Source organism: Neoarius graeffei, chromosome 20 (assembly GCF_027579695.1).
Source record: "Neoarius graeffei isolate fNeoGra1 chromosome 20, fNeoGra1.pri, whole genome shotgun sequence".
In the NCBI taxonomy this organism is placed as follows: domain Eukaryota; kingdom Metazoa; phylum Chordata; class Actinopteri; order Siluriformes; family Ariidae; genus Neoarius; species Neoarius graeffei.
In genome coordinates this window covers 3,382,926-3,408,681 of record NC_083588.1, presented here as the reverse complement: position 1 = coordinate 3,408,681, position 25,756 = coordinate 3,382,926, and the positions used below count along the sequence as shown (strand labels likewise).

Here is a 25,756-nt window from a genome sequence, read left to right as displayed (position 1 = left end):
GGCACAACAGGAAGATCGTCAGGCATTCTGGCACCTCCTCGCGCCGGCGGGGTCCACTGCCTCCACCGCCGCGGGCCCACCCCACCTCACCCTCACGAAGATGGGCCCGCACGACGACCCCAAGGCCTTCCTTGCGCTATTCGAACAAGCAGCAGAGGCCTGGGGCTGGCCGGTGGAACAGCGCGCTGCGTGCCTCCTCCTCCTCCTCCTGCTAACGGGCGAGGCGCAGCTGGCCACACTACAGCTCCCCGCCGACAGCCGGCTGGTCTACGCGGACCTACGCCGGGCCGTCCTCCAGCGTGTGGGGCGCACCCCCGAACAACAACGCCAGCACTTCCGCGCTCTACGCCTAGAGGAGGTTGGCCGGCCATTCGTGTTTGGCCAGCAACTCCGGGACTGAGAGCTGACAACCGTGACGCCGAGGGAATCGTCGATCTGGTGGCACCGGAGCAGTTCATCGTCCGACTTCCCGAAGGAACCGCGGAGTGGGTCCAGTGCCATCGCCCGGCGTCACTGGATCAGGCCATCGAGTTGGCGGAGGATCATTTGGCAGCTGTTCCCACGGCAGGATCACAGATCTCCTCTTCTCCTCTCTCTCCCCCTCCCCTTCTGTGTCTCGTCCTCGCCCCGTTCCCCCATGTGAATGTGTCGGTCCACATTCTATTTCGAGGGGAGAAATTTAGTGTAAAGGCGGCGGTTAATCCTCGCCTTACCCACTCGATAATTTTAGGGACTGATTGGCCGGGATTTCGGGAATTAATGACTCGTTTAGTGAAGAGTGGGTCCTGCCGTAGTTCAGCGGGGGGAGATCCCGGTGTGGCATTGGCGGGAGCAGCTGTCACAGAGCCGTCTACGTCATCTCCACGTCAGAGTGAGGAGCAGCATGCTCGCGAGACGAGACTCTGCAGCATGCGTTTGACCAAGTGAGAGTAATCGATGGTCAAACACTCCAACCAAACGCCACCCCATCCTTCCCCTATTTCTCTATTATGAAGGATAGACTGTACTGAGTGACGCAGGACACTCAGACTAAAGAGCAGATCATGCAGCTTTTGATCCCAAAGAGCCACTGGGAATTGGTATTCCAGGTGGCTCACTTTAATCCCATGGCTGGACACTTGGGGCAGGATAAGACACTAGCCCGAATAATGGCCCGGTTCTATTGGCCAGGGATTCGCGGTGATGTCCGTAGGTGGTGTACGGCGTGCCGCGAATGCCAGTTAGTAAATCCAGCAGCCATTCCAAAAGTGCCTTTGCGCCCTCTGCCATTAATCAAGACCCCATTCGAAAGAATTGGGATGGATCTCGTCGGGCCATTAGATCGGTCAACACGAGGGTATCACTTTATTTTAGTTCTGGTGGACTATGCAACGCGATACCCGGAAGCAATGCCTCTTCGCAATATCTCAGCACGCAGTATTGCGGAAGCACTCTTCCACGTCATCTCCCGAGTCGGAATCCCCAAAGAGATTCTGACTGATCAAGGCACTTTGTTTATGTCACGCACACTGCATGAACTGTATGTGTTACTAGGAATTAAGCCGATCCGCACCAGTGTTTATCACCCACAAACAGATGGCTTAGTCGAACGGTTCAGTCGCACCCTCAAGAACATAATTAAAAAGTTTGTACACGAGGACGCACACAATTGGGATAAGTGGCTCGAACCCCTGTTATTTGTAGTGCGAGAGGTCCCACAAGCCTCCACGGGGTTCTCCCCGTTCGAATTATTATATGGGCGTAAGCCGCGCAGCATCCTAGATGTACTGCGGGAAAATTGGGAGGAGGGACCTTCACCAAGCAAAAATGAAATCCAATACGTTATTGACCTGCGCACAAAACTCCACACACTCACACACCTAACCCAAGAGAATTTGTGGCAGGCCCAAGAACAGCAAATCCGCCTGTACGATGGGGGTACGCACCTTAGGGAGTTCGCACCGGGAGATAAAGTATTCGTACTGTTGCCCACGTCAAACTCTAAATTGATCGCCAAGTGGCAAGGACCCTTTGAGGTCACACGGCGAGTCGGGGACATTGACTATGAGGTGAGGTGAACGGACAGGGGTGGGGCTCTACAGATTTACCACCTCAATATGCTCAAACTCTGGAATGGGAAGGTCCCCGTGGCATTGGTGTCGGTGGTTCTGGAGAAGGCGGAGCTGGGGCCGGAGGTTCAAAAAGGAGCATTGACATCGCTTACCTCTCCGGTCCCCTGTGGAGACCACCTCTCCCCGACCCAACTCACGGAGGTTGCCCAGTTGCAGACCGAATTTTCGGACGTGTTCTCGCCCCTGCCTGGCCGCACCCGCCTCATAGAACACCACATTGAGACGCCCCCGGGGATGGTAGTGCACAGCCGCCCTTACAGGCTACCCGAACACAAGAAAAAGGTGGTTCGGGAAGAACTCGAGGCCATGCTCGAAATGGGCATCATCGAGGAGTCCCACAGTGACTGGAGCAGCCTGGTGGTCTTGGTTCCCAAGGCCGACGGGTCGGTCCGGTTCTGTGTGGACTATAGAAAAGTCAACGCAGTGTCTAAATTCGATGCGTACCCAATGCCTCGTATTGACAAGTTGCTGGATCGACTAGGCATGGCTCGCTTTTATTCGACACTGGATTTGACAAAGGGTTATTGGCAGATCCCCTTGACTCCACTATCCCGAGAAAAAACGGCCTTTTCCACACCGTTTGGCTTACACTAATTTGTCACACTTCCTTTTGGGCTGTTTGGGGCGCCCATTACGTTCCAGCGGCTTATGGACAGGGTCCTCCGCCCCCACGCCACCTACGCGGCCGCATACTTAGACGACATAATAATCTATAGTAATGACTGGCTGCGGCATCTGCAACACCTGAGGGCCGTCCTTGGGCCGCTGAGGCGAGCGGGTCTCACGGCCAACCCGAAAAAGTGTGCAATTGGAAGTACGGTATCTGGGCTTCCACTTGGGCAATGGGCAGGTGCGTCCCCAAATTAATAAGACAGCAGCGATTGCGGCCTGCCCGAGGCCCAAGACCAAAAAGGGGGTGAGACAGTTCCTGGGGCTGGCTGGCTACTATCGTAGGTTTATACCTAATTATTCGGACGTCACCAGCCCGCTGACTGATCTGACTAAAAAGGGGGCACCAGATCCGGTCCAGTGGACGGAGCAATGCGAGCAGGCTTTCTCTGAGGTGAAGGCTGCACTGTGTGGGGGGCCACTGTTACACTCCCCTGACTTTTCTCTCCCCTTTATGTTGCAGACGGACGCGTCGGACAGAGGGCTGGGGGCTGTTTTGTCCCAGGAGGTGGAGGGAGAGGATCGCCCCATGCTGTACATCAGCAGGAAGCTGTCAGTGCGTGAGGGGCGCTACAGCACAATAGAGAAGGAGTGCCTAGCCATCAAGTGGGCGGCTCTCGCCCTCCACTACTACCTGCTGGGACGCCCTTTCACCCTCTTTTCGGACCACGCGCCCCTCCAGTGGCTCCACCGCATGAAGGATGCCAATGCACGGATCACCCATTGGTATCTGGCACTCCAGCCCTTTAACTTCAGGCTGGGGGCACAGATGGTCGTGGCAGACTTCCTCTCCCACCAAGGGGGGGAAGTCGGCTGCAGGCCAGACAGCTGCCCGGCCTGAGTCGGGCGGTGGGGGTATGTGGCAGCGGGGGCATGGTCAAGCGTCGGTCTGTGACCAGAGGGCGGAGTCAGGGAAGGTCAGTGGCAGAATCACTGCCCCTGATGTCAATTAACCTATGTTTGTTGGTACAATGGTACAATGATTAGCACATAATTCTCCACAAGGCTATGCTCTTGGTTAATATTATGCACTTGATTAAATCAGAACAGTAATTTTCCCCCATCTTCGTTTCTCCGCCTTGTTGATCTCCGTTGAAGTGTTGAGCGAAATGCAGTGTTAATTAAAACAGAATTAAAGTGCTCATCTGCTCTGACAAGCTGCTGCATGTGTTTTCATAACAATAATTTTGAGAGCGCCGAGTGCCTTTTGGGATGTCAGAATGTCCAATTATCTGCTTCGATAATGTGACTGAATGAGACAGAATGTGAGGGGGATTGGATTAAAGGAATCCTCCAGTGTTTTCCAACCCAATCTTTATCTACTGCATCGGTATTTTGTCTGGATCTGTTGACTCGATCTGTATATAAATCTCTCATCATGGCGTTTTCTCAACTAAAGTGACGCAGTAAAAAGTCGTTCCGGTTACTCGACACTTTTCTGAAGGGTTTCCGATATCTGTACGCAACCAGAGCCATCCTTCCATCTGAAAACAGAGTTCCATCTCTAAAAGCATCAAGTGCCTTTCATCACAGTGTTTTGCAACAGTCCAATTCGCATCAACATTTCTTGATGGAATTGAACCGCTGCCCTCAGACTTTCATGAGAATTGATTTTGGATTAAATTGAATTGCTGTTCTTTTCTCAGTGCACAAAAACATGTCAATTTTTGCATGTAATCATGGCACCAGTGATTTAGATGCTGTAGATGATGATTACGCTGAAAAAATAATGGAGGACCCTTTCAATGCACTTGTGTACCTCCCAGTTTTTACACAACATAGCCAAAAGTATGTGGACACCCGACGATCATAAATCTGGAATGGAATGTTCAGCAAGGACATATAGGTGTGATGGTCAGGTGTACAAACTTTTGGCCATTTCAAGAATATAATTTGTCAGTATGCTGCAGGAATGTGTAATTCTTTTGCAGTGCTCTCTTCCGCTCAACGTAAAAGCACCTACGGAGTTTAATGTTAGACCGCCTTTCAGATTTTTCAAGTGTAAGTCATAAAAAGAGTTTTCCCGACACCCAGTTATTTTTGTTTACTGACTGAAAGCGACTGAATTCAAATCACAGACTTCCAATTTTATTCGTTTTTTTTTAATGGAACAATTCATGAATTTAAGGCCTGCTTCGGGCGGCACGGTGGCGTAGTGGTTAGCGCTGTCGTCTCACAGCAAGAAGGTCCTGGGTTCGAGCCCCGGGGCCGGCGAGGGCCTTTCTGTGCGGAGTTTGCATGTTCTCCCCGTGTCCGCGTGGGTTTCCTCCGGGTGCTCCGGTTTCCCCCACAGTCCAAAGACATGCAGGTTAGGTTAACTGGTGACTCTAAATTGACCGTAGGTGTGAGTGTGAATGGTTGTCTGTGTCTATGTGTTAGCCCTGTGATGACCTGGCGACTTGTCCAGGGTGTACCCCGCCTTTCACCCGTAGTCAGCTGGGATAGGCTCCAGCTTGCCTGCGACCCTGTAGAAGGATAAAGCGGCTAGAGATAATGAGATGAGATGAAGGCCTGCTTCACCATGACACAGTTCAAGATACGACGTCATGCATCACGTGGCGGGCTTTCCCCATTCACGCAAGGCATTGTGGGATACAAATTTGAAACAGGAGAGAAAAATGGAGGACGTGAGTGTGCGAATGAAACGTGAAAGACTGACTACAGTAACGGAAAGAAAGCGAGAAGAAAAGACGTTATGTTATGTACGAAGGAAAGGAAACGCAGGACCAAACTAATAAATATGGGCGCTCAGTGAGCACCTTGGTGTGATCAGCTGTTCGTTTAGCGACAGAATGATGGAACTGTCAGTGCACGCTCAAAGGGAAGCCTGTAGATGGCAGTAATGCAACACTGTGGATGCCAGCTGCCGTAAAACCCAAAAGAAGAAGATGACAACGAAGGTAAGCGCATGTGCATACACACGGACTTCCTCTGTCTGCTTGACTGCATGAAGCGAGCGATTTCATGCACATTATTTGCTTTAATCCCCTCAAATTAAATAACTTCCCAGCCACAGAATGGCCTGATATTTTGTGAGATATTACAGAAATAAACAGACATCACAATCACCACATTTCAGAGGGAACTAAATTTCACCGATTTTATGAAATCAAAAAGCCGTCGAGCTTTTAATATGGTCTAAATTTACAAATTTAACCAACCATTTGAATTCGCTCACGTTAACACAACCATGATAAAAGACTTTCACTGCAACAGATGGATGATCCTGCAGGTGGATTAATGGAGCTACAACTCCAAGAGAAGTGATCTCTGTGGGTGGTAGAAATGGGCAACTGGACTTGCTTGAAGATTCTTGAAAACGTTTCACCTCTCGTCCAAAAGGCTTCCTCAGTTCTGTCTGACTAATAGGGAGTATCAGATATTTATCCTCTCCTGGATCAGAATCAGAATTCTGATGACCAGCTCATCTTAAGGCCAAGTTTACATTAGACCGTATCTGTCTCGTTTTCTTCGCGGATGCACTGTCCATTTACATTAAAACGCCTGGAAACGTCGGGAAACGGGAATCCGCCAGCGTCCACATATTCAATCCAGATCGTGTCTGGTCCGGTGCTGTGTAAACATTGAGAATACGTGGATACGCTGTGCTGAGCTCTAGCTGGCGTCGTCATTGGACAACGTCACTGTGACATCCACCTTCCTGATTCGCTGGCGTTGGTCATGTGACGCGACTGCTGAAAAACGGCGCGGACTTCCGCCTTGTATCACCTTTCATTAAAGAGTATAAAAGTATGAAAATACTGCAAATACTGATGCAAATACTGCCCATTGTGTAGTTATGATTGTCTTTAGGCTTGCCATCCTTCCACTTGCAAGTGGTAAGTGATATGCGCTGGGATCACACACACAGCGGCTCAGTCCCGAATCACTGCTCGTGCATTCCACTCGCGCGCTCTGTGAGCTGCGCAGGGCCGGAGTGCGCACCCTCCAGAGGGCACTCGCTGTTCAGGGTGGAGTGATTTGGAGCGCAGGATGCCTGCGGAGCCGAGCGTATCCGTGTATTGGCGTTGCTATGTGCACGCAAATCGTGTATTGGTGTTGCTGTGTGCACACTAATCATTTTAAAAACGTTAATCTGATGATCCGCTGATACGGTCTAATGTAAACCCCACCTAAGGTGTCATTGAGGCATCATGTTGGTGTGGGTCACTGGAGGCTGGGTGTGAACGGCGAGTCATTAGGGTGATCAAAGGATTGTCCATTAGGGTGATCAATGGCAATCTGACTCTCTCTATCCTCCTGTGAGTCACTGAAAACAGCTGGGTCCTGGCGTACACCCAGCCGTTTGGGAAGAGTGTCCAATACAGCCTTGTAGATGGTTGACAAATGATTCTGATTCTGATCCAGGAGAGGATAAATATCTGATACTCCCTATTAGTCAGACAGAACTGAGGAAGCCTTTTGGACGAGAGGTGAAACGTTTTCAAGAATCTTCAAGCAAGTCCAGTTGCCCATTTCTACCACCCACAGTTTACTATGACCTGGATGATTGAGAATCTTCACAGACAAGTGATCTCTGAATTTTTCCTTAGAAACAGAATATGATGTCAGTATTTCGAGCGTTTCATGCCCACATAACAATCATAAATGTTAACGTGGACCTGTTTCCTGTGCACATTACCAGAACAGTGTGATCTGTGAAATATTATTGCGCCATTTCTGTAAATTCCTCCAGTGAATGATTCAATCTCACCATCTGCACACTGCTGGACATCCTATGAAACTGAATGCAGAACAGAGAGATGGGGAATAATAACCCAACTGGATTAGTTATGGTTTTTGAAATGAGGCCGAGATGTGGAAACGAGCATCCTGGACCTTCAGGGTGAATTAAGAAATAAAACATGAACAGACAGAAGAGCCAACGTTTCAGTTGGGTTCGAGATACATATTACATTATTGTTTTTACAGTACCAGCTCATTTGCAGGGACATAAACAGACTGAAAAATCCATGTAATTGTCTTCAGTATGGTGAAGTTTTCCTCTGGCTTGAAATGAGGATAAAATGCGATTTGATTTCTTCTCCGGCGGCACGGTGGCGTAGTGGTTAGCGCTGTCGCCTCACAGCAAGAAGGTCCGGGTTTGAGCCCCGTGGCCGGCGAGGGCCTTTCTGTGTGGAGTTTGCATGTTCTCCCCGTGTCCGCGTGGGTTTCCTCCGGGTGCTCCGGTTTCCCCCACAGTCCAAAGACATGCAGGTTAGGTTAACTGGTGACTCTAAATTGACCGTAGGTGTGAATGTGAGTGTAAATGGTTGTCTGTGTATATGGTGGGGTTTACATTAGACCGTATCAGCGGATCATCAGATTAACGTTTTTAAAACGATTAACGTGCACACAGCAACACCAATACACGATTCGCCTGCACACAGCAACGCCAATACACAGATGCGCTCGGCTCCGCAGGCATCCTGCGCTCCAAATCACTCCGCCCTGAACAGCGAGTGCCCTCTGGAGGGTGCGCACTCCGGCCCTGCGCAGCTCACAGAGCGCACGAGTGAAGTGCACAAGCTGTGATTTGGGACTGAGCCGCTGTGTGTGTGTGATCCCAGCGCATATCACTTACCACTTGCAAGTGGAAGGATGGCAAGCCTAAAGACAATCATAACTACACAGTGGGCAGTATTTGCATCAGTATTTGCAGCATTTTCATACTTTTATACTCTTTAATGAAAGGTGATACAAGGCGGAAGTCCGCACCGTTTTTCAGCAGTCGCGTCACATGACCAACGCCAGCGAATCAGGAAGGTGGATGTCACAGTGACGTTGTCCAATGACGACGCCAGCTAGAGCTCAGCACAGCGTATCCGCGTATTCTCAATGTTTACACAGCACCGGATCAGACATGATCTGGATTGAATACGTGGACGCTGGCGGATTCCCGTTTCCCGGCGTTTCCAGGCGTTTTAATGTAAACGGACAGTGCATCCGCGAAGAAAACGAGACAGATACGGTCTAATGTAAACTTGGCCTATGTGTCAGCCCTGTGATGACCTGGCGACTTGTCCAGGGTGTACCCCGCCTTTCGCCCGTAGTCAGCTGGGATAGGATCCAGCTTGCCTGCGACCCTGTAGAACAGGATAAAGCGGCTACAGATAATGAGATGAGAATGAGATTTCTTCTCCAGATTCATTTGGATTCGGTGTGAAACTTGGTGTTTCTGAGGTTTATGTTCCACTTACTTGATTTGTTTTCCCTCCTGTTCTCTCTATATAGACCTTTCCTCAGGTTCCTTGCTAAAAAGCATCATGATTACAGCTTGACCCAATGCTGGTGGTCGTCGTTGATCAGAAGCGAAATTTTGATCTTGAAGCAGCCTTCAGATTTTTCACTCAGCAAAAGGCTTTCTGCTCTGTTCCCCACGCTCCAGGCTGTGGATAAAGTGTGTGTCCTGTTTGAACCATCAGTGGTTTAATTTTCAGTCATTTGATGTAAAAAAAAAAAGAGGGAAACCTCAAAAACAGAAATGCTTCTGGAACAAAAAGCCAAGTGACATGAAAAAGGAAAAAAGCGCAATCAAGTCAGGAACAATTTTAAAGTCTGAAAAAGAGAAGTCGGGATGCGGAGCTGCATTTGATTGCGCTCTTTTCGGAAGGAAAAAAAAACATCCCGGCGAATGTGTAACATGATGTGAGGTCAGATGAGGCGTTGTAATCAGCTGGAATTGATTGAACACGTTAATACGGGTTGTGCTCGGGAGGCACCTCGGCGTTTTAGTGAAAGAAAGCAGGGATGACGTTGAGGACAGCGCTGTGATGGGGCCCAACTAAATCATTTACAAGGATCACGGCACAACGGTGCAGAATGAGTCATGTATCCATGGGAATCCAGTTAATAATCATGATGTTTTAAAGACACTTTTCATGGGAGTATTGTGTGTTACGGTAACTCTGGCCCAATCCCAATTCTAATTTCTACCCCTCCCCCTTCCCCTTGGCCCTTCCCCTTGAAACTGAGCTACAAGGGATAGGGCTTGAAATTCAACCCTTACGTATTGGGATAGCCCTTCAACGATCGCATACGTCATCGCGTACCTCCGTCAGCGTTTACGTTAGCAAAACGCGACCAAATGCGTCATTGGCTGTGACCAGCCGCTACAGTCAGAGCCAGAACCAGAAATCTCTGCTGGCAGGGTGTGATTTGTTAACTAACACCACTGAATGGGATATCTTTGGCGCTTCGTGCACCACATCCGACAGAATGAGGTGTCAGAACACTCATGTAAACAATAAAAGCGAGAATAACAGAACAAAACGTACGCAGTAAAGCAACCGAAAACAATACTCACTCCCAAAGCTTTTTAGCAGCAGCTTGGATTTCAGAAATCGCTGCTCATTCTCAGCTCGAAAGCGAATCAAGCGGCGTGTTTCCTCTGGATAACAACTTAAAACACGTAAATAATGGAGAAAATACATTTATGACAATCTTTCGCCGCGGGAACCGCCATCTTTCTGAAATCCGCATGAAATCTCGCTGAAATCCGCATGGCATTGTGGGAAATCACTCAAACCCCTTCGTTCGGAGTCAGCTCCAAGAAAATCTCCGTTTGGAGGGGTACAGAAGCCCTACCCCTTCCCCTACCCCTCCGCGTTAACTGGGATTGGGATACCCCTACCCCTTCACGTGAACGCGCAAAATGGAGGGGAAGGGCCAAGGGGTTGGTCCAAGGGGTGAAATGGGATTCGGCCTAAGTTCATTCTCTGATGTAATTGTCAGACTGGCTGTGTGGTGATGGAGATGGAGACGCCTTGTTCATTTGTTCAGTTACAGAAGTCTGAGGGATCAAGGGGGACAAAATTAAAGTGTTCAGGTTTTTTGTCTTCAAAAGAAAATCTGTCTTCAAGACCCTGCGGTGACCTGCTTGTTTGTTTTTTGGGTGAGCCAACTGTCAGGCATTTTAGAAACACTCCTCAATGCTCCTGGACTCCACACACAGTCTATCTGTTTGAAAAAACATGGCTGAAACCGGTAAGTGCCCAGCGCAGCCAGGTAAGTTTCCTGTGCTTTGACATTGGCAGTGAATTATCAAAAATTGGCATCACTTTATAAATTCAAAATCGAAGATGAAAAGTTGCCTTCATCCCACAATATCTCATAGCTTCATTAAGTTGTGTCCTCGAGTAGCTCTCAGAGCACGAATTAAAAAATAGAACGTGTGCTGTTCGATAAGCTGCTCAGTAACGGAAGCCGTTTTGTTCATCATCATCATATCTTGTCGCTCCAACTCTGGATCCAGTGACGGGCTGTCTCGTTGGCCTCCCGGAGATCGCCGTCTGAGCAGGTCGGACCAAGTTCGCAGTTATGTAGAAGGTGCTGTATGGTTTGGGGGTCTTCCCCGCAGGGACAGGCTGCACTTGTAGATTTATCCCATCTCAGCATGTTGTCACCGGTCCTAGCTACCTTGCATCTGGCTCTGTTGAGCGTGACCCAGTCCCTCCTCGGTAGGTCTGCTCCCGGGGGAAGTGTCTCGCTAGGGGGAGGTAATGACTCGTTGTTTGAGTCATTCTCCTTCCACCTCTCCATCTTGAAGGTTTTTGGTGGTACTACACCTAGGCCTTGAACAGTCATGAAGCTGTGACGTGATCTCAGCCGTCGGGGGAACTCCTGATGTCCGTGTAGTGGGTGTCTGGGGTCGTTCAGTTGCTTGCCACGCTCCGTTCTCGCTTGAGCTTCTCGGCGTATACCAGGTGGGCAAATACCTGATAGTTTGTACAGTGCTGGCAAGGGAGTAGCTTTCAGGGTGCCTGTGATGGTGCGACAGGATCTGTCGAGCTCTATGTACGTCGATCTTGGAAGCATGGGCTGACCTCTCCCATACTGCAACGCAGTACTCAGCTGTTGAATAGCACAGCACCAGCACGGATTGCTTGAGGGTGTTGGGATCAGCGGCCCATCTGGAGTTGGCAAGGTTGTTGCGGGTGGATACTTTCCTCAGGAGCTTAGCAACGTGCTCTTTGAAGGACAAGGTCCTATCAAGGGTGACACCAAGGTACACCGGGTAGGGTGTGTTCTCTAGTTCTTTCCCTTCCCACAGCCGTTTTGTTGAATTCTGTTTAAATTTGTGAAAATTACAAAAAGGCCTGTTTTTTTGCAGCAATATCCTGGAAATAGACGTGACTCCTGTTACATTTATGTAAATGGAATTTTCTCAAGCATACTATATGTCATCATAATAGTTTTTAGTGGCTCGCTGGCCACTTTATTAGGCACACCATACATCCACCTGCTGTTCTCTGCAGGTCAGCCGATCCATCGACAGCAGCACGGTGCATCAAATCACGCAGATACAAATCAAGAGCTTCAATTAATGGTCACGATGTTCAAACATCAGAATGGGAAAAATCGTGATCTCACAGTGAAGTGTGACTTTCTTTCTTTCACTGTGGCATGGGTGCTGGTTTGAGTATTTCAAAAACTGCTGCTGATCTCCTGGGGTTTTCACACACAACAGTCTCGAGAGTTTACACAGAATGGTGCGAAAAACAGAGTGAGCGACAGTTCTGTGGGTGGAAACAGAGCAAACGCCTTGTTGATAAGAGAGGTCAGAGGAAATTGGACAGATTTGAGGAAGTTCAAGGGGGTTTTTTTGCCAGGAAGGATATACTAACTCATATAATCACTCTTTACAACCGTGGTGAGCAGAAAAGCATCTGCAACAGCAGAAGAACACACCGAGTTCCAGTCCCGCAGCCAAGTACAGGGATCTTAGAATCAACAAGAAGTTCCAATTAAAGTGGCCGCTGAGTGTATTTTTCTCATTTTTAAATTGCCTTTTGTTTGAATGTTGTACAGTAATTTGAGAATGATGCCGATTTCCTTCCGTCTGTCCCTGATTTTAGTGCTCGTGTTTAAAGGTGTTGGTGTTTGAAAATCCCCTGGATCAGACACTTGGACTGATTTTCATCATCAGAATGGTGACTTGATCATGTGCAGAACCCAACTCTGAATGTGTGTGAGTTTCCTGACGAATGTGCACAACAACTCTGAAGACGTCCTCTTGGAGGTCCACACGTTCACCGACCATTTAACGAGTTTCGGATCTGATGCTCTGAAACTCAAGACAAGTCTTTTCTTGTGTCCAAAGACTCATAATTACACAGAAAATGATTTGCTGTGTAAGTTCTTGACTAATTCTGATTAAATTATTCAGGGAAAACAGTGAGCTAATGGAAAGACGTGGCATTAGAACGAGGATTGTAAGTGTTTTCAAGGAGGTAATATTTGTTCAGTCGTTATTGTCTTTCCGTGTGTGTGTGTGTGTTCACTCAGTTGTTAACTTGCTGGCATGAAAAAAGGGCAATCAATAACAAATATAAAGTCTGCAAAACAGCACTCGAGATGTTGAGCTGCATTTTGATTGCTCTTTTTTCAGAATAACAAGCCATTCAAGTGATTATCTCTGAACCCCGTGAGGTCAGATGAGGCTTTGTAATCAGCTGGAATTGATTGAATGCATCAATACAGGCCGGGCTCAGCAGGCACCTCAGCGTTTCAGTGAAAGAAAGAGATGATGGTGTTGAAGATATTGCGCTGTTATATTGCCTCCGTGGAGATCCAAGGAAGATGCTCCAGTCACTTATCATGTTTTGAGACACATTTTAATGGCTGACGTGTGTGTGTGTGTGTGTTACACAGCTTGACTCTTGTGCATAAGTGTAGCAGGTGGGCGGCAAGCCTATCAGTTTCTTCTGCAATCATCAGACTCGCTGTGTGGAGCTCAAATGCCTCGTTTCGTTGTATCGTATCCAGAGGTCAGTTTTTGAGGTGTGCATCTCTTTGAGCTTCACTAATCCACTTCAGTATCGTCCATCTGTTGCTCTGAAACTTTCTGGTGTATTGTTCATCCATCATTCGTGTCCAAGGTGCTGATTACTCATGATCGCACACTGGCGTTGAGTAATGTTCTGGAGCAGCAGCTCTGACAGTGGCACAGATTTATAATCATGCACTCGTTCTATTCCGTTATCGATTCGTTTCTCCAGGAACAGCTCGTTTACAGAGACGTGTACAGCGGATGCTGCACATCAACAGATGTTGTGTGAGAATAATAATAATAATAATTAAATTGTCTGTCTTTTTTTCACGGCCTATCAGATATATTCCCTTCAGCTAGCATGAGACTGAACAAGTCGAAGACGAGTATCTGAATGGAATATATCTGATAGACCACGAAAAAAAAGGCATTATTATTATTAAACATACACATTCCTTTCGGGTGTTCAACGCGTCTTTCTCTTTCAAAATTCTCTCAAAATCTTCCGTATTTAATGAAGCAAACCTGGCGGCCATGTTTGTTTACAAATTGTCCCAGTCGCTCGCGAGCGCAGAAGTTTTACGTCTCCGCTGTGTGACGTCATGTCTTGACAACCATGCATCGTAAACCATATTCAACGCTCATTCTCCACTGGGTTGAGTGATGTCATACACGTCGGATAAGCGATGTGCTAATGATTTTGCATGCTACGGTATCAAACCAGATGATCGAAACCAGCTAGAAGGGAATTGAACACGTTCTTATACCATCGAAAAAGTGTCCCGTATGTATAATAGTAGTTGATACTGTGGCGTTTTCTGTACGAGTGGGAGGAGTCTCCAGTGTCAGCGTATTGAAACAGAATATTAAGCTGTAACTTTTCTGAAATAGTTAGGACTGATATGAGTTTAGGCGTGGTAAATTCTGTGTAACGTGACAAGCTGTTGTTGTTGGTCACCTCGAGAGAGGTGAGGGAACGACAGACCCGGCGGCAGAAGCGGTCTAGTAGCTGGGCATTGCACTGGCTGGGGGTGGGCACGCATCGGTGAACCCAATTTTACTAGGGGGTTCCGGGGGCATGCTCCCCCGGAAGAAATTTTTGAAAAAAACACTCTAAAATGGTGTATTTTGAGCCCTTCAGACACCCTGTTCCGCTGCTATATATTGTCCGTCACTGAGCGCATTTGCAGGGAATATTCCGTTTCATACGGAATATTGGCAGTATTCCGTTTGCGCACGAGTCATGTTGTAAACTCGTTCGGAATACCCAACACTGAATGCGCAAACGGATGATTGTGATCAATGTTGACAGCAAATTAAGATTGATATTTACAATTAAGAGTGCGCAACAGAAGATTACATCACACTCATCCTCCCTGCACAAAGCCGAACTGCAGTCACTGAATCCCTTCTAAGTGAAACCATGCGCATTAAAAGTTTTATGTCTCAAATCTAGTTTTGTGAAGCATGACAACATTAATCTTTAATACAGATGTGTTTTGTAGGTTAACTGAAACGTCAAAACCAGTTTCTTACCTCCAGTGCTTAGTTTGCAAATCAAACGCCAAGTGCATGACAGCGCAGGGCTGACGAGATGGGCGCAGGCCGAAACGTTAAGAAAACAGTGTGTCATGTATACGCATTTTAAATTAAGGACTTTTTCTTTAATATTATGCCCTTTTAAAAAAAAAAAGAAAGAAAAGCGTTTAATTGTAGTAGCCTGCGATTTATTTATTTATTTTAAATATTGTGTTAAGCTGTTGGCCCTAGCCTGTGACAGGGCGGGCGGGCCCACACTAGGGTGGGCTCACGTGACTAAATGGGCAGGCCCGGCCCCCAAAGGCCCGCCCATCGCGCCAGGCCCGGGGAACGACTGTTTACAGCTGCGAAGTGACATTCCACAGTGTTAAATACAACTATAAATCGACAAAATGTACAAGGTGTGTTTTTTGTATCAATAAAATGTGTAATAGTTACCAAATTGCTGTGGAATTGAAAAAAATAAAACACTCAGGAGCGAGCGGTAACGGTCACTCCGCTTCATCACACCAGCCTGTCGTTGATTAGTTTCCGACGTAGATTGTTTGATTCCTGTTTCATGATTAAGGATGAGTGAGTAATTCTTCAGTCGGATCACTGAAGTCGTGACACTGAGGACTGTAAGTGATGGAGTTGAAGGGGTTAACTGTGTCGTGCTCACGTCTGTGTTGGCGCCGTGAACAGGTCTGTTTCATCACACACTTAACCACATTGTGTGTGTTTATGCGTGTGACGCACTTGTGTGAATTTGTGTCTCGTTTCTGTGACAGCTTTACGATATGTGTGTTCGAAATCTATTTTAGAGGCGTTCACACTCAGACAGCTGGAACGTGGCGTTTCTCCAAAAGTACAAGTCACTGGACCGAGAGCAACATCAGCAGGGCATCATGGAGTGTCACGCCCTTGATGATTGTGTTTATGTGAGTGAAATAATACATCGAGTTAATTTCTCTTTTGATTTTTTTTTTTTTCGTTTTTTTCTGAATATATTCCATGTTAGTCTCTGGCTTGTATGTTGCCCAAAATTGTAAAATAATTCCATATTCCTGCACATGACTGACAAATTTATCACAAAATGGGGAGGTGCTTAAGTGCACTGAAAGGGGTGTGTGTGTGTGTGTGTGTGTGAGTGTGTGTGTGTGGTGATTACAGACAAAAATTTTGATTCCCTTCAATGAGAAATGAACAGAAAACCTGACGACTCCAAACTATAATAGATGATCGATAATAGAAGTCGAAATTAATTTTTGTCGAATGATTTGATGAAGGGTGGCACGGTGGTGTAGTGGTTAGCGCTGTCGCCTCACAGCAAGACGGTCCGGGTTCGAGCCCCGTGGAGTTTGCATGTTCTCCCCGTGTCCGCGTGGGTTTCCTCCGGGTGCTCCGGTTTCCCCCACAGTCCAAAGACATGCAGGTTAGGTTGACTGGTGACTCTAAATTGAGCGTAGGTGTGAATGTGAGTGTGAATGGTTGTCTGTGTCTATGTGTCAGCCCTGTGATGACCTGGCGACTTGTCCAGGGTGTACCCCGCCTTTCGCCTGTAGTCAGCTGGGATAGGCTCCAATTTGCCTGCGACCCTGTAGAACAGGATAAAGCGGCTACAGATAATGAGATGAGATGAGATGATTTGATGAATTATTTGAAAGTGTTCTAACTCTGTGGAATTCATTCTTCAGAGACGGAACTACTTTTTCCAGAAGGACAGCTGTGATGACATCTGGATCCGACAAAACCTTCAGGAAAGTGTCAAGTAACCACTTTTTTTTGTCTCAAAAAAATTAGACAAGAGCTCAGGTGCACTTGGTCCATCTGCGCTCATGTAAAACCTCTTTCAAGCTTTCCGTGCCAAAGAACACTTTGATATTGACGTATAAATGGACCAGAAGAAGAGTAAAGACCAGCATGATTACTGAAGCTTCAGCGGTTAGAACAGAGAAGCATGGAAAAGATCCACTGACTCACTTTTTGATCGATATTTTTGTGTTGGCGTGCTGCTCGGATTTTGCTGCATGAGATCATCATCAGCTTTGAGAGAACAGTGCTGAGAAGGGTTGAAGCTCTGAGAGCAGCGGGGGTTTGTCGTGTCCTTTTCAGAGCAGCCAACTCGCCTTTGGTCCCCATTGACACCCTGCTCTCGTTTCAAATCCCAGCGCCACCAAGCTGCCACTCTGAGGTCCTTGAGTAAGACCTTTTAACGCTTGACTGTGCAGTTGGGTCCAACTCAAATGTAAGTGGCTTTGGCATCGGGTACAAGTCAGTGCTTCGACAGGTGGGCGAAACCAGGTGAGGTGAATCGAGTCAGAGATCATTGCTGAAGGTTGTGGTTGCCAAGTGCCACGGTGAGTCTGTGACGGGGAAATCAGGGAGAAACCTGTGTCGCATACACGAGACTTAACACGTCCTGGTCAGCAGGCTGCAGCTGATTTCCATTCAAGCAGCTGAGAGAAAACAGAAAGTAAACTTTGACAAAACTCCAAGCCAACTGGGTGTGGCTGAGTCTTCTTAGTCAGGATTGGCCTCATCAAGTCACGGCCATCATCGTTCCCAATGGATGAACAACTCGATGATCCTGACCTCAACTGTTGTTCACAAATGACTCAATAATTTACCCAAATCATATCAGACATCTCATCTCATTATCTCTAGCCGCTTTATCCTGTTCTACAGGGTCGCAGGAAAGCTGGAGCCTATCCCAGCTGACTACGGGCGAAAGGCGGGGTTCACCCTGGACAAGTCGCCAGGTCATCACAGGGCTGACACATAGACACAGACAACCATTCACACTCACATTCACACCTACGCTCAATTTAGAGTCACCAGTTAACCTAACCTGCATGTCTTTGGACTGTGGGGGAAACCGGAGCACCCGGAGGAAACCCACGCGGACACGGGGAGAACATGCAAACTCCACACAGAAAGGCCCTCGCCGGCCACGGGGCTCGAACCCGGACTTTCTTGCTGTGAGGCGACAGCGCTAACCACTACACCACCATGCCGCCCATATCAGACATGGAGATTTTAAAAATCATAATTTTTTTAAATATGTTATTAAATTGCTTCTTTAGCTCACGCTTTCTTTTGGCTACGGGTTCAACAACAACTTCAGATATTTTATGTTTATCGACTGAATTTGAGTTTCACCTTCCAACATGGTTATTACTTCATCTTTATGTTGGAATTTTCTGGATGTGATTGTGAAAGAAACAGTCTTTTTGGCGTTGTTCCATCAACAGACAAATAACAGTTTTCTTTAAATTCGAAGAACGTGGTGGGTTTTTCAGTGCTTCATGAAATAAGTGGAAATTGATTTTTATTTTGAAATACGTCAATACTTTTTAAAAATAAATTAACTTTTATTCTTTTTTTAGATGAAATACTCTTTCATTGACTCATCTTGCTTCTAGAGTTGCCATCTTTTTTCTTGGGAGTAGATTCAGATCATGTGGAGCGTGTACAGGTCCGTCTCAGAAACTGCTCTCTCATTTGGGACATTATGGTCAAAAAATAAATTTTCTAATTTTACTATTTTTTATGCATTTACCGAACACTCAATGTTTCTTTTGTCATGTTTAATAAGAATAAAGATAGCGTCTTGCTTTATCTGGCCTCCACTGTGGAAATTTTTTTTGATTACAATTCAAATGCTTTTGTAAAATTGATTTCCATATAAAATAACTACATCATGAAGAATTAAAGCCCCTCCTTCACAGAGGAGTGAAAATATTGAATAAATTTCCTCTTTTTGATTGCTTGGGTTAAAAATGCCAAGTTATGATGACTGAATTGATTATTCACTTAAACATGAATCATATGATACAGTTTGGGTATTTGATACAGCGAAATAGGACACAATGGAAAAATCAAGAACACACCGGAAAGATGAGAATAACGGCGGTGGTAAAAGAACAGCGACTGTACCGGCTGAAGGTCGCGTGGGTCTCTGCTGCGGCGTGCGAGCAACGGGACATCACTACCGCACCGGACGGAGCGCGAGGCGGGGGCGGGGCAAAATGACTGGCCGTAGAGTCTATCAAAAGTTCGATCTAAATTGACCATGGTTGCAAAATATTGGCCAAAAATACGCAAACACTACGAAATATGAAAGTAAGATGAAAAAGAAACATTCTGTTGCCTTATACTGCAAGACTAAAACAAAATAAAACTGTCAAAACTCACCTTTTCAGTGATAATGTTCGAACAGATCACCCGCGTAACAGAAAGACCGCAAATGGAAACGCAATCTACTTCTAACTGTTGGAGTGGAAAATTCCATTCTACACATGCAAATTGTTAATGTGTGTCCTTCCCCGCACACAAATAACACGCTACAGTAAAAAATAGACCACGACTCATTTTATAGCTGAGAAATTCATACAAGATCAGCTACCATCGTAACATATTCTGTAAGAAACATATTCTATACCTAACTTTTCAGCTTTTGTTTTAAAAAACAAAATCGCAGATTTATAACTAAATTTTTATACGGCGTAGTGATTTTAAGTTACTCCTTTTGGTGAGGTCGTGACCTCGACCCTGAGGCTTTCCGTTCAGATCAAAACACACGATCGTAATGGTTTTGGGTTTGCGGAAAACGGAGTTACGACGGTGATGAAATATTTTGCATGATGTTTTATTACGGTTATGCTTATTCTGTGAGCGCACCGATCCTTAGGTGTATAAAGTTACAACTTAAATTCCAATTAGTGATAACTGTAGACTTTTCAGTGGACTACAGCCTTTTTAAGGGAATGCGATGTAGTCGACCGTTTATCATGTCCCAGATCAAGCCGCCATTTTTCCACAAATTTGCAGAATTTTTGCCAAATTCTGAATAGAGTATTCACATCAAAGGTTTAGTTTTATCTGTATTATTTCTTTCATCATTTTATTTAAAATTAAAACCAACATCACCATTCAAAACCGTATAGTTTATTGACTGTGAGTATATTTAGTGGGGTACCCCCACAGTACACAGTTTCTGAGACAGACCCGTATCTCCTGCTACAACGTCCTTCAGGTTCTCCAGGTCCCAGACTTGAACCTTGAGTGATGCCACTGCAGCTCTGAATCACTCTTCACTCCATTCCAGTTCATCTCCACTCAGTGAAGTGTTTGTCTGCATTTGTTTGCTGAAACTGAAGTGGGCCTCAGCTCTCTGCCATTTCTCCACTGGAGACCAAGGCCATGAAGTGATATTTGAGCAGGTGCTCGGAATGAGGGGAAACGGAACGCTATTTTCGTCAAATCCCAGTCTGATCAGCGTGCTGATCCGTCTCAGTGGTGTCGTAATGTCACTTGAAGTTTACACACAATCACAATGGATTCTCAGGACATGCACAGGAAGAGTCAGTCCTGGTCAGAGCCACTGTGTATCCTGGGAAAACTGGGCACAAAATGGGGGAATTAACTCCAGCTTGGACACTAATACGTTCACACATTCATTCACACTTCGTCAGTCCATCTGCCTGCATGTTTCTGGACAGTCGAAGGAAACCAGAGAACCCAGAGGAAGCCCACACAGAAACCAGGAGAACATGAGACACTTCTCCCAGACAGACAGAAATGCAAGCTCAAGTTCAAACCCCGGATCCTGAAGCTCTGCGGCAACAACGTTATCCACTGTGCTGCCCTGCTTCAGTTGTTTAAAAAAAAAAAGTCTTGCACAAAATTTCCTGAAAAGCGATCTTAAACATATCCGATCGAAACAAAATCAAAAGTCTCCTTCAAAGACTGAAAACACGCGACTGTTTCTTGTTCTTACTTTGTCCGCCATGTTGAAATGACGTCTCCTGACCACCTCAGAGTTCCTGAGTGAGAATTACAAGATGTTTAAATTGCATTTTTATGAACACCGCATGAGCCGAGCTGGTCCTCGTTAGCCAGAAGGAGAAGAAGAAGAAATCTTGATTTAATCGCACACGTTACAGCACAGAGAATTTATTTTCCTCACGTATCCCACATTGTGAGGAAGTTGGGGTCGGAGCAGAAAGAGTTTGGGGCTTTGCTCAAGTGGCAGCTTGGTGGTGCCGGGGCTTGAACCCCCAACCTTTAAATCAGTAACCTGGAACCTTAACCTTTGAGCCCTCACTGCAAGAGTCGACATCCGGACTCAGACACTTAACGATATCAGATTTATTTCAGCACTTTGGTGAAATCACTCCTTCAACAAAACTATAACTTAATGAAATTCTTGCACTGTGTGAAACAATTCCAGTTTCTCTTCATCACCACCTTTTTATTCTCATCTCATCTCATTATCTGTAGCCGCTTTATCCTGTTCTACAGGGTCACAGGCAAGCTGGAGCCTATCCCAGCTGACTACGGGTGAAAGGCGGGGTTCACCCTGGACAAGTCGCCAGGTCATCACAGGGCTGACACATAGACACAGACAACCATTCACACTCACATTCACACCTACGCTCAATTTAGAGCCACCAGTTAACCTAACCTGCATGTCTTTGGACTGTGGGGGAAACCGGAGCACCCGGAGGAAACCCACGCGGACACGGGGAGAACATGCAAACTCCGCACAGAAAGGCCCTCGCCGGCGACGGGGCTCGAACCCGGACCTTCTTGCTGTGAGGCGACAGCGCTAACCACTACACCACCATCCCACTCCACGTTTTTACTCTGTGCAAAAATATCTTTATGCACCAAATTTAATTAGCAAATCTAAAGCCAACAAAGAGCCTCAGTCATTTCAACATCCAGCACAAAGAGGAACATGTTTTCATCTCAGCTTTCTGATGATCAGGAGAGGATCATCAGATCAGCGCCGTAGCAACAGGGTTTTTTATAAGCAGGGAATATTTTAGAACGGTTCTCCTGGTATTACATTTCACTGTGAAGAAACAGACATTAAAACAAAGTCCTGGCAGCGTTGCATCTCTCTGATTGCGTTATTCAATTTAATACACTGTATTGCATGAAGGAAGAAATCAAGTACAAGGGGGGGAAAGCTCAAGTTAAAAAAGAAAATAGAAAATAAACATAATAATCTTACTTAATATCCGCTTTTGTGAATCTGTGAAGTTTCCTCCATTTGCAAAGGGGTTTATAAAAGGCTGGCATTGATCCTGAGCTGGAAAAAAAACCAACATACTCATTTCAGATCCTTGCTTTTCATCCTGTGCATTTTTGCTGCAAGTAATTTATTCATCTTGATTGCATTTTTTATTGCATCTTTCTACATTTTTTTTATTTTTATGCCAAACTTAATGCCGGTCATCTCTGCTTTATTAAAACCCATCTCCTGATCAGATCTACACAGCAGTGCTGAAAATGAGTGAAGCAGCTTACAGTTACAGGTCCTCCAGAGTCCAGAGTGAGAGCTGAGAGAGACCATGTTGCTGTCTCTCTTCGAAGTGTCGATGATGTACCAGAAATCACTTCCAACAGCCACAATCAGACACACAAAGCTGAGGAGACCGAAAGAGGCGAGAAAAGCAGCCAGGCGGCTCAGGGTCAGCTTCATGATGGCGTGCTGTGTGGGTTTTAGAGACAGAAACGTTCTCCTTTACTCCACTTTCTTCTCTTTTCTCAACTCTATTCCTGTCCACTCTCCTCTTCTGTCCTCCACTCTCCTCTCTCCTGTCCTCCACTGTCCTCTCTCCTGTCCTCTCCTGTCCTCTCCCCTTCCCGACCCTCCTGCCGACCAAACCGAATGGGAGGTGCAGTTTACACTGGTTGACACATGGCGGGCTGCGGCTTGACACTGCGCTGTCACCACCAGAGGGCGCTGTTACATACACGCACGACAAAACTGAAACCGACGCTCATTCTGCCCTCTCTCTCTCACACACACACTGTGGATGTGTCTGCCTCTCTTTCCCTCTCACTGTTCATCCTTCCTCTCTCTCCCCCTCTCTCTCTCTCACTGCATATGTGTCTGTCTCTCTCCCCCTCTCTCACTGTTCATCCTTCCTCTCTCTCCCCCTCTCTCTCTCTCACTGCATATGTGTCTGTCTCTCTCCCCCCTCTCTCTCTCTCACTGTTCATCCTTCCTCTCTCTCTTTCTTGCTGTATCTCTCTCTCACTGTATCTCCTCTCTCTCTCTCTCTCTCTCTCTCTCACTGTGTATCTCCCCTCTCTCTCGCTCTCACTGTGTATCTCCCCATCTCTCTCTCACTGTGTATCTCCTCTCTCTCTCACTGTGTATCTCCCCATCTCTCTCTCACTGTGTATCTCCTCTCTCTCACTGTGTATCTCCCCTCTCTCTCTCACTGTGTATCTCCCCATCTCTCTCTCACTGTGTATCTCCTCTCTCTCTCACTGTGTATCTCCCCATCTCTCTCTCACTGTGTATCTCCTCTCTCTCACTGTGTATCTCCCCTCTCTCTCTCACTGTGTATCTCCCCTCTCTCGCTCTCACTGTGTATCTCCCCATCTCTCTCTCACTGTGTATCTCCCCATCTCTCTCTCACCGTGTATCTCCCCTCTCTCTCTCTCTCTCTCACTGTGTATCTCCCCCCTCTCTCTCTCTCTGTATCTCCTCTCTCTCTCTGTGTATCTCCTCTCTCTCACTGTGTATCTCCCCATCTCTCTCTCACTGTGTATCTCCCCATCTCTCTCTCACTGTGTATCTCCTCTCTCTCTCACTGTGTATCTCCCCATCTCTCTCACTGTGCATCTCCCCATCTCTCTCTCACTGTGTATCTCCTCTCTCTCTCTCTCTCTCACTGTGTATCTCCTCTCTCTCTCTCACTGTGTATCTCCTCTCTCTCTCTCTCTCTCTCACTGTGTATCTCCCCTCTCTCGCTCTCACTGTGTATCTCCCCATCTCTCTCTCACTGTGTATCTCCCCTCTCTCTCTCTCTCACTGTGTATCTCCCCTCTCTCTCTCACTGTGTATCTCCCCTCTCTCTCTCTCTCTCTCTCTCTCTGTATCTCCTCTCTCTCTGTGTATCTCCTCTCTCTCACTGTGTATCTCCCCATCTCTCTCTCACTGTGTATCTCCTCTCTCTCTCACTGTGTATCTCCCCATCTCTCTCTCACTGTGTATCTCCTCTCTCTCTCTCTCTCTCTCTCTCTCTCTCACTGTGTATCTCCTCTCTCTCACTGTCTCACTGTGTATCTCCTCTCTCTCTCACTGTGTATCTCCCCATCTCTCTCTCACTGTGTATCTCCCCTCTCTCTCTCTCACTGTGTATCTCCTCTCTCTCTCTCTCACTGTGTATCTCCTCTCTCTCTCTCTCTCACTGTGTATCTCCTCTCTCTCTCACTGTGTATCTCCTCTCTCTCTCACTGTGTATCTCCTCTCTCTCTCACTGTGTATCTCCTCTCTCTCTCTCACTGTGTATCTCCTCTCTCTCTCACTGTGTATCTCCTCTCTCTCTCTCACTGTGTATCTCCTCTCTCTCTCTCACTGTGTATCTCCCCTCTCTCTCTCTCTGTATCTCCTCTCTCTCTCTCTGTATCTCCTCTCTCTCTCTCTCTCTCACTGTGTATCTCCCCTCTCTCTCTCTCACTGTGTATCTCCTCTCTCTCTCTCTCACTGTGTATCTCCTCTCTCTCTCTCTCTCTCTCACTGTGTATCTCCTCTCTCTCTCACTGTGTATCTCCTCTCTCTCTCACTGTGTATCTCCTCTCTCTCTCACTGTGTATCTCCTCTCTCTCTCTCACTGTGTATCTCCTCTCTCTCTCACTGTGTATCTCCTCTCTCTCTCTCACTGTGTATCTCCTCTCTCTCTCTCACTGTGTATCTCCTCTCTCTCTCTCACTGTGTATCTCCCCTCTCTCTCTCTGTATCTCCTCTCTCTCTCTCTGTATCTCCTCTCTCTCTCTCTCTCTCTCTCACTGTGTATCTCCTCTCTCTCTCTCTCTGTATCTCCTCTCTCTCTCTCTCACTGTGTATCTCCTCTCTCTCTCACTGTGTATCTCCTCTCTCTCTCTCTCACTGTGTATCTCCTCTCTCTCTCTCTCTCACTGTGTATCTCCTCTCTCTCACTGTGTATCTCCTCTCTCTCTCTCACTGTGTATCTCCTCTCTCTCTCACTGTGTATCTCCCCTCTCTCTCTCTCACTGTGTATCTCCTCTCTCTCTCACTGTGTATCTCCTCTCTCTCTCACTGTGTATCTCCCCTCTCTCTCTCTCACTGTGTATCTCCTCTCTCTCTCTCTCTCACTGTGTATCTCCTCTCTCTCTCACTGTGTATCTCCTCTCTCTCTCTCTCTCTCACTGTGTATCTCCTCTCTCTCTCACTGTGTATCTCCTCTCTCTCTCACTGTGTATCTCCTCTCTCTCTCTCTCACTGTGTATCTCCCCTCTCTCTCTCTCACTGTGTATCTCCCCTCTCTCTCTCACTGTGTATCTCCTCTCTCTCTCTCTCTCTCTCTCTCACTGTGTATCTCCTCTCTCTCTCACTGTGTATCTCCCCTCTCTCTCTCTCTCACTGTGTATCTCCTCTCTCTCTCACTGTGTATCTCCCCTCTCTCTCTCACTGTGTATCTCCTCTCTCTCTCTCTCTCTCTCTCACTGTGTATCTCCTCTCTCTCTCACTGTGTATCTCCCCTCTCTCTCTCTCACTGTGTATCTCCCCTCTCTCTCTCTCACTGTGTATTTCCCCCCTCTCTCTCTCACACACATACACACTTTATATCTCCCACCATCTCTCAGTATAAAAAAAATGGTTGTCCCTACTTTTGAAGTAAAAAAAAAAAATCAGTAT

The 25,756-nt window shown here is 46.8% G+C and overlaps 1 protein-coding gene across 1 annotated transcript in view; it reads right to left on the bottom strand.

Annotated features, from left to right (window-relative positions):
• LOC132868278 (transmembrane protein 114) overlaps nt 1-22,708 on the bottom strand; it is a 49,110-nt gene extending 26,402 nt beyond the window's left edge. The window contains exons 1-2 of the mRNA XM_060901122.1: nt 22,390-22,708; nt 22,094-22,171 (exon numbers count right to left, since the gene is read on the bottom strand). Of these exons, the coding sequence (XP_060757105.1) occupies nt 22,094-22,171; nt 22,390-22,564 (253 nt within the window). The 5' untranslated portion in view covers nt 22,565-22,708. The remainder of the gene's footprint in view (nt 1-22,093; nt 22,172-22,389) is intronic.
• Nucleotides 22,709-25,756: the final 3,048 nt, after the last annotated feature.